This window comes from Poecilia latipinna, unplaced genomic scaffold (genome assembly GCF_001443285.1).
Source record: "Poecilia latipinna isolate Pla-1442-1.1 unplaced genomic scaffold, P_latipinna-1.0 Scaffold41, whole genome shotgun sequence".
Lineage (NCBI taxonomy): Eukaryota > Metazoa > Chordata > Actinopteri > Cyprinodontiformes > Poeciliidae > Poecilia > Poecilia latipinna.
The window spans coordinates 493170-502166 of record NW_015112657.1 but is presented as its reverse complement, the minus strand read 5'-3'; the positions used below and the strand labels follow the sequence as shown (position 1 = coordinate 502166).

Here is an 8997-nt window from a genome sequence, read left to right as displayed (position 1 = left end):
TTGATGCTATCGTACGGTAAATAATAATTACATTCAAAAATAATTATATTTTTTGTTGTTTTTTAAAATGATACATAAACGTTTTGTGATTAAAAGTAGGTTACAACCAGCTAAATAAAATTCAAATTGATCGTCAGAAATGACAAATTACAAAAAATGGCAATATCTTAGGCAAGGTTTGATAAATAGTGTTCAAAATAAGATATTTAAAATTTAAAGACCAATGATGCTTAAAACAGCATTGCTTTGCTTTAAAAAAATACATTTTAAAAAATGCATAACAAAAAATACCCATAGAACATTTTAAAATTTTGTCAAGGTCCAACCACAAAGTAGAAGGATTTGTTTTAAACTTTATTTTATAAATTTTATGTGATAGACCAGTACAATACAGAGGTTTATATGAGCACATTAGTGAATTAACAGCTTTTTAAAGACTAAGAAATACACCAGAGAGGGCACAGATAAACTCCTGGATGTGTTTAAAACTTGCAATCAATTATCTGAGTAGGGAAGAACATAGCTGACCCAACCGTAAATCTTAAATGATATGATTGTTCACATAATCCGACAGACTTGGGAAGGATGAATCAATAAGAGAAGCAGCCATGACGACTTTGGAGGAGTTGTAGAGATCCTCAGCCTTGGTGGTAGAATATTATTTGTGTGATTCACTTTTTGATCTACATGCAAAACGGTGTGGTGTGTGGGGAGGAAAACAAACACTGCATGACATCATGCATAACAATATGGAGGTAGTGGCACGATGGGGTAAGGAACCTTTTCTTCTGCAAACAAAGAGAAGTTGGCCAGAGTGAATATGAAGATGGATGCAGTTAAATATAGATCGGTTTAAAAAGGCATTGACTTCAGGAGCTGTACAAGAATGCCACAATTTGTAATTTTAGTTTTTATTGTATTGATTTATTTACACAAAATTACAACAAAACAATCAGCAGTTTGTGATTGTAACAAGACAAAATGTGAATCTGTTATGGGTATGACTGTACATCCAATTATAGAGCAACATTTTTAAATATTTTAATAAGTTTTGAAAGAAATTAGGATAGAAATCCAAGAAAAAAAAAACTAGACCTTGTTAATACTCAACATTAACAAGGTGTAGTTTGTAGGGTGCAGAGTAGGGTGGTACTCTGCACCCTACCAGTTATCTAGTACAGTAATTGTAATACAAAACTATTAAATACATTTACAAATTCAAGTAAAAGACAACTTCATATCTGATGACTAATGAAGGTGTAAATTTTTGCATTTACACTAATGAAACAAAAAACAAAACAAAAAAAGCAGTCGCAAACAAATCCATACGCCAAAATCCTTTACTTCAACGGTACACACCGACTGAAATTTAAATTTAGGCCCTGAAGAAATAGCTTGTGTGACTTCAAATGTCAGAAATGCACTGTAACTGATATTACAACATAATGTACTTATGCAGTCATTTTAGTTGGATTATTGGATGATCCGCTCTCTGAAAGCCTCAATCTGAATCGCTGCTGCTGCTGCTGGACCACTGTGAAGAAAACATATAAATAAATATATTACACACAAAACAACTTATGTTTTATTTGATAGAGGAAAAACTTCCAGTGGAAATGAAACTGTTGACATTGAACTTCTATTATTTAGATAGGGGTATAAATAGAGCTAAAAGGCCAAAGGGAGGTGAAACTAGCCTCATGTTTTATTCTGTCAGGATACCGTTTACATTTATTCAGCAACCTAAGCTTGTTGTTTCATGAATCAGAATTCCTTTTAATGTCTAAAGCACAACAAACTTTTAAAAAAAGTTGCTGACTGAGTTTCTATTGCTTTTAGATAAAGATAATTGCTTCAGGACTAACCTATACCCTTGTATTATTTCAGGTGCCAGAATAATCATTTTAATTAATATTCATGCTTTTTAACCAAGCCTCACCTTCCCATGCTTGTAGTGACCATGCATGTGGTATTTGTGAGCCTTCTTCATCTTTTTCCTCATTTTCTTATTAGCTTTGTGAGAAAGTAAGCCCATTCCCACTGCCATTCCTCCAGCTAATATTCCAGCCGTAGGGTTAAACCCATCATGATGATGATGATGATGATGGCCTTTGTGTGGGCCATGACCGAAACCTTTTGGGTAGTGCAGGAGGTGACCCAGATGAACACCTTTAGGATGGCAAGCATGTCCTGCAGGATGCATGGGATATGCATGAGGTCCAGGAGGTCCATAGGGCATAACCCCTGGAGGTCCATGGGGCATCGGTCCTGGAGGCCCATAGTGGATCATGGCCGGGCTCACAGGAGCGGAGTAGTGGCTTGGAGGATACTGCGCTGTAGGGTATCCAGGGTAAGCAGGAGGTGGAGCCTGGGGGTAGACCCCAGGTCCAGGCGCTGGTAAATATGGAGCACTGTATCCAGGAGGGAATGCAGGATTTTGTTGACCCATTGGAGGGGGAGGAGCTGATGCACAAAAGAAGTACAATCACATACCTTCTACTTCATAAAAGTTAAAATGTGACAGAAAGCTTTGTATGCTTACCTGGATTTGGCCACATGACTTGTGTTTTAGCTTGATCAGCAGATAAGCAGAAGTCTCAGAAATAGTCCTAAAAATAAGGAACATTTATGGGTTAGATCATTTACAAACATGCAGTAAAAAAAAACAGATTGTAAAAAGTATATTTCAAACTCTGTCTCATTTTATGTTGTATATATCCAGTGGTTCAACTACCTTAACAAAGTGTACCCTAATTAAAAATAATGGCTCTATAAAAATTATTTGTTCAACAAGCATTTTGTAACCAAAAAGACAGGAATAAATCCAGCTTTGAGAAGATTATGAAGTCGGAGCCTGTACAAAACTTTGAGGGAACGTTGCAAAGCACATACTGCTGCTTCAGGAGTCACCAGACACAGAAGTAGTGAGAACATGGGCAACAACCAAGTTCTTGTGCTTAAACTATTCCTGACCCAAAGTTATGCTACATTGATGTAGTAATTCAAACAAAAGGATACCATAACATATACTGTAATCATATACTGTACTCCACTGCCCTTATGTGAATTATTCAGACTTTCTAAGAAAGAGTATAGAGAAGTTAATGATACAGTAAAGGACTTTTTGAACTGAATTAAGTAAAATAACTTGTGCCCTGTGATGGACTTAATGGGTAGAAATCAACTTGTCAATGAGATTCTGATACTGAGATGTTCCGATCAGAAAGGATTGTACTTTTCCACATGTTTGAATGCTTTTTTTATCTCCGTGTTCTGTTCAACACATATGGACTAAATGATAAAAATGCTTTTCCGAAAGGTTTAATGATGAATGACAGTAACACAGTATCCTTTAAAAGGAATGTACGAACTCACTAAAATAAGCTTTACAATAGAAAGATAGCCGTTTTACAACAAATAATTTTAAAAACTAATTTTAATTAAGCCTAAGATTCGTGTTTATTCACATTACGTGTTTATTCACACATATAAAGAAATTAGCAACAAAATTGTTTAACTATGTCTCAATCATTAGTCCGTATTTAAACTCTAACAACCAGCACTTTCTTCATTTACGCTAGTTTTACAAGCAAAACCAACACCACAAAGTACATGAATCCTGTAATTATGGAAGTTTAGCATTGTTTCGTATAACAGCAAAGCTCTAGTGTCCGTAAACATAAGTGTGCAGGCTTACCTGAGGAAGCTGCCTCTGTTCTTGAAAGGCAGAAACTTGTAAGGTCTTGTTAGTCTTCCGCATTGAAACTGTATTAAAATACAAAAAGATGCCACGCCTTCCCTGGCAAAATGCAGCAGCTGACGGGGAATGAAAAGTTGAAAAACTTGTTCTGTTTTGCTTTGCTTTGTCACACACCGAAAGTACGATAACACTCGTCAGTGGAGGATGTTTCCACAGGGAGGAGTCAGGAGTTACCTTAGAAACACTCACATGACCTCTTTGTAGGATATTCAAGCCTGTGAATGGTACCTGTGCCAGAACACCATTACATCATGGACCAACTGTGTCACAAAAATGCCTTGAGAGACAGAATCACATGCTTTATGAAATCAATATCAGGAAAACATTTAAAAAGAGAAAATATTCAGTCTATTCATACAATCATGACAGTATAAATTATTTATTATTGTTGCGGTCGTACATTTTGATGACCTCCAACACTTATACAACATAACCAAACAATTATTTTAGAAATAAACCTAAATTTTCAGAAAGGTCCTGTATCACAAAAATATGCTCTTATTTTAAACAGGACCAAAGTAAATTATTTAAAATTTAAGGGTGTTTCTTTTATTTAAATCTTTTAACTTATGTGATTGAATCATACCAGAATGGCAATGAGTCAGCAAGTCTAAACATAGGACTAAAACTGAATACACATTTCCTCAATCATTACCTTTATCAGTGATGCGTTTATGTTTTTCTATGCGATAAGAACAGAGATTATAAATGGAAAAACCTTAAAGTAAGCATTCTAAATCAGTGTTAATCAAAACAGATGTGATTTTTTTTAAATCAAACATAAAAAATATAAAACAAATGCAGGCCTGTTAAACACTTTTACTGTCTACATGTATAATTAAAATTAGTTTCACTATGTTGTAATTCTTTAAAACAGCATCAAAGAACAGACTAGAAGAAGAAAGCTTACACAGCCGTGCAAGCATGTTCTAATGCAGAACAATTTTATATTTAATATTACCGGACAAAGAGGAAAATCTCAAGACAGCGTTAATGAGTGACTGATCTGTTCACCACAATGATCATGTGAGAAGGGAATTCAGTGCTAACAATGTGCTTGGAGTTCCCTCTTTGCTGATACTGACCAAGCCCAAAGTACGCAAGTCAATACTTTCCAGTTCAGGTCATTGCTTAGTGGTTACAATTAAAATTTTAGAGCCTGTTTTGTGGTCTGACAAGTTCAAAGTCAGAGTTTATGGGTTCCACAACTGAGGTTTGAGATCCTGAAGGTACCAAAGTGTTTAAATTTTATTGTAGGCCTTTTTCTATCATTTACAAATCTTTTTTTCCTTCGAGGGTTACAGGAACCGATCTCTAGAAGTCATTGTGCGAGTGGCAGAGCAAAATATGTTGTCAAGCACAGCAGATATAGAAATCGAAAGAAATAGCTGCTAAGCATTAAATAATAAAACGATTGCAGCATTTTCCTCCATAAAAAAATAATTCTAACATTTAGCTGGAAAAGAGTAAATAATCTTATCTTGTGGGTATTTACAATACTCACAATTTACCAAAGAGACAAAATTTTGTCAGAATAAAGAATAGTTATATTACTTTGGCCTCTTGATGTGTTGGTCTCTCAAGTGATTCTTCTATATGAAATAAAAACCCTAAGATGTTCAATTTGCAAGCCAATAGTCACATCTCACATGATAAACATTCAGTTAAATGAGACAAAGGTATTTTATCAGATACAAGAAGAATCATCTGCAATTCACAAAACAATTTTATCTCAATACAATGTAATATAAATTATTTTGTAATGTGAAGTATTGAAATCAAATGGGGGGGGAAACACACTACTATGTAATTGACTGATTTATTTATTTTGAAGCCATGTAGTAATGAGCATAAAATCAGATGTTGACAACATAATGGGTCCAATTCTTCACTTAGCTAATATTCTACTTAGAGCATACAACTGTTTATCATAATATTTGTACAAATTTCCTATATCGCATCTTAAAAAAACAAAACACGTCATAGTTGTACACTTATTTTTGAGCATTTACATTTACACAATTTCCTTAACAGAAAACTAATGACCTCACTTTACAAAATGAAGTCCTGTGTCCTGTAAGAGACATGGAAATAAACTGAAACTCAGAAACTGAAGATAACAACCACTAGTGTGCGTGCTGCTTTAGTGTCATAAATTACCTTTAAAGGGGGTTTGTGCATGTAAAAGTGAGATGATTTGATTAAGTTAATAAGATCAGTTGCAATTTTGGAATAAGCATGAAGGCTGAGTGTTGATCTTGAAGATTTAGTCTGAGTCACTGCTGCTGCTGCTACTGCTGCTGCTACTGCTGCTTGAATGCTGTAAAGACAAAAAACATACATAATGAAACAATAAAACAATTTATATTGCCATGCTTTACAGATGTTTCAATCAAAGTTTATGCAATAAACTATTACATTTAGTACAAGACTGACAATATAAACAACTGGAGTCATGGGAGTCAGAATAACAAAAAAAAACAGCACAATTGCAGTTAAATTGGGGCATAACAAATTAATCAATAAAAATAATCAGCCATACTGGGTGAGGGCAGTGTATTCCTTAATGTCAAAAATTTAAGATGGTACTACTCACAATTTTTGTCTTTACATTGTGTATCAGATTATTATTTCTTAAAAAAAAACATTCATTTTAGTATGTTATTTGCTGACTAATTTCTGCTTCTGGTTTAAATTAGCATATTTTTGTTCAATGTTCCATTAAGTAATTTGTAAAGTTTGTTTTAATCAGATTATAATAAGATTTGCACAATGTTCTATTCTCTGACCTGGGTGACTACAACAATGTCAAGATGGTCATTAAAAAAAGGATCTTCAACAATTTTTTTTACAATGTTTTATGCACAATCACTTCCTGTTTGAACCAAGCCAAACCTCACCTTCCCATGTTTGTGGTGTCCATGCTTGTGTTCTTTCTTCATCTTCTTCATCTTTTTCATCTTCTTATGCTTTTTGTGTCCATGTCCTCCAACAACCATTCCAGGCCCAGGGTGTAACCCACCATGATGAGGATCCTTGTGATGGCCCCCTTTGGGAGAGTGGGGATATGGACCTGGATGAACACCTCCAGGAGCCATGGGATATGCATGGGGTCCAGGAGCCCCTGGAGGTGCAATGGGAACCATGGCTGGGTTCATGGGAGCTGGAAATTGGCCTGCAGGGTATGCAGGGTTCGGACCCTGGGGGAACATTCCTGATGCAGGAGCAGTGGGAAATGCAGGGTTGTAGCCTGGAGGGAAGGCAGGGTTTTGGGGACCCATTTGAGGAGGAGGACCTGATATGGAAAAGCAGCACAATTATGGACCTTAGAAAAGTGATCAGATATAACTGGCATCAAACTTGTCAAAAATGTTGTTATGGCTTGGTGTGAAATCCCACCTTGATTTGGCCACATAATCTGTGTATTAAGTTGCTTAGATGAAGAGTTTAGGTCTCAAAAAACCTCCTGCAAAAGATTTATATTGTTGAGTCTTTGACAATGCAATGATACAAAAGGTTAGAAATTGTCCACATTAACATTTTGTACAATAACTTATTTTAACCACAACTCTACGTTCTCTATACAACTATCCTAATCAAAAAAAGATGGTTGCTGAGAAGAAACTGATGGTAAACATGAAAATATATTCAAAATGAAAGTTTTCTAGAATGATTTTCCTAAACATACATTCACTGGCCACTTTTAACAATTATCCCTACTTCATTGTTTGTCTCTAGAAAGAGTGAATCAGTCAATCAGATTGTAACATATTAACTAAGAGGAAGTTGTGCTGTTAATAATCTCACAGTAAGGTCAGAGGACAATGAGCAGGCCACAGGTAACAGGTTTGGGAAAACAAGCTAGCAGCAGTCCTCATAATGCCTCGTTACCGCTCAGGTACACCAGCTCTAAATGCACAACACATCAAACTTTGATACACACAAGCTACACACCACCAAAAGACAAAATCTGGGTGTCACTCCTAAGAACTGGAAACTGGGACACATCAAAATTGGACAAAAACATATTGGAAAGATGCTGCCTGGTCCAATGAATGATGATTGTAGCTGCAACATTAAAATGGTGGAGTCAGAAGTTGAATTTGACAACAAGAAAGCATGAATCCATCCTGCCTTTTGTGGTGGCTTTGTGTTTGGTCTGGGAGATACTTTCTTGGCACATTTTGAATCCTTTGGGATCAACATTGTTTAAGTGACACATTTGGAATTCTATCTTGTAAACATGAACCAAAATCTCAGTCGAATGTTTGACACATTCTTGAATCACGCTATGAAGAATTAAGGTGGTTCAGAAAGTAAAAGGCTGTCCATTGTGTTAGCAAGGCATACCTAATAAACGGGCCAGTAAGTGTATTATACTTTTATTTATGAAGTGACCAGTTAAAAATAAATAAAAGGAATGATGATGACAAAAACTAAAGAAAATCTGAATATTTTTTTATCATTATTGTGATTTAACCTCTACCAGACTTCCAAGCACTACAGACCACAATGGGTGTTTCCTGTAAAGCATGGTTCTTAAGAGATAGCAACGAGTAAAACACACTGGCTGATTTCACCATTACAGTTGCTTTAATGTGGTTAAAAGGCTTACAATAAGAAACAGTTTACAAAAACATATTACCCTTCAAGCTGAATGCGGGGGTTAAAACACTCGAAACTGTTAAAACAACGTTAAACAACAAGTAATGAAATACAGGAAGACATTTGTCTATTTTGCAAGCAAGACACCCTAAAGTAATTTTAGCCTTCTAATTATTGTAGTTCATATGTACTTGATTTGATAGCCAAATATCATGTCTGTAAAAGATATTTTTACAGATAGGTTTACCTGAGGACCTTGTCTCTGTTCTTGAAAAGTTAGAAATAGGGAGGATTCTGTTTGTCTTCCGCATTGAGGCTGCCTATCTGCAGCAGGAAGCCACGCCCTCCCTTAAAGGATACGTACGTCGTGTACGCAATGGCAAAAATGCAGCTTGTAAAATAACACTGAAATATAGTGAGATGATTCAGCGGATATGAATTATACAAGCACAACTGCTTATTTTACCAGAAACCCATTACATCAAATGGAATCAAAAGGTACAATTATTAGAAGAAAAAAAACAACAAAAACACGTTCCCATAGTTTGAAAAAAAAAAAAAAAAAAAAAAAAAAAAAAAAAATATTTTTTAAACCATTATTTTATACGTTTTTTAAATTTTTTAAATTTATT

General features: G+C 35.2%; 2 protein-coding genes across 2 annotated transcripts; both read right to left on the bottom strand.

Moving 5' to 3' along the window:
- Nucleotides 1-895: 895 nt before the first annotated feature.
- On the bottom strand, nt 896-3921 carry LOC106956705 (proline-rich protein 13-like). The gene is made up of 4 exons (XM_015047709.1): nt 3698-3921; nt 2543-2609; nt 1940-2463; nt 896-1534 (listed from the first exon to the last, which is right to left on the bottom strand). Exons 2-4 carry the CDS (start codon nt 2556-2558, stop codon nt 1502-1504), a joined length of 573 nt encoding a protein of 190 aa, XP_014903195.1. The 5' UTR covers nt 2559-2609; nt 3698-3921; the 3' UTR covers nt 896-1501.
- Nucleotides 3922-5560: 1639 nt separating this feature from the next.
- Nucleotides 5561-8781, bottom strand: LOC106956715 (proline-rich protein 13-like). The gene is made up of 4 exons (XM_015047720.1): nt 8613-8781; nt 7160-7226; nt 6661-7055; nt 5561-6080 (listed from the first exon to the last, which is right to left on the bottom strand). Exons 2-4 carry the CDS (start codon nt 7173-7175, stop codon nt 6027-6029), a joined length of 465 nt encoding a protein of 154 aa, XP_014903206.1. The 5' UTR covers nt 7176-7226; nt 8613-8781; the 3' UTR covers nt 5561-6026.
- Nucleotides 8782-8997: the final 216 nt, after the last annotated feature.

Bases quoted from the DNA above. Each gene is read 5' to 3' on its own strand.
- LOC106956705 (XM_015047709.1), bottom strand. The intron at 1,535-1,939 runs GTGAGGCTTGGT...TTTTCTTCACAG, and splicing joins GTCACTACAAGCATGGGAAG to TGGTCCAGCAGCAGCAGCAG.
- LOC106956715 (XM_015047720.1), bottom strand. The intron at 6,081-6,660 runs GTGAGGTTTGGC...TTGTCTTTACAG, and splicing joins GACACCACAAACATGGGAAG to CATTCAAGCAGCAGTAGCAG.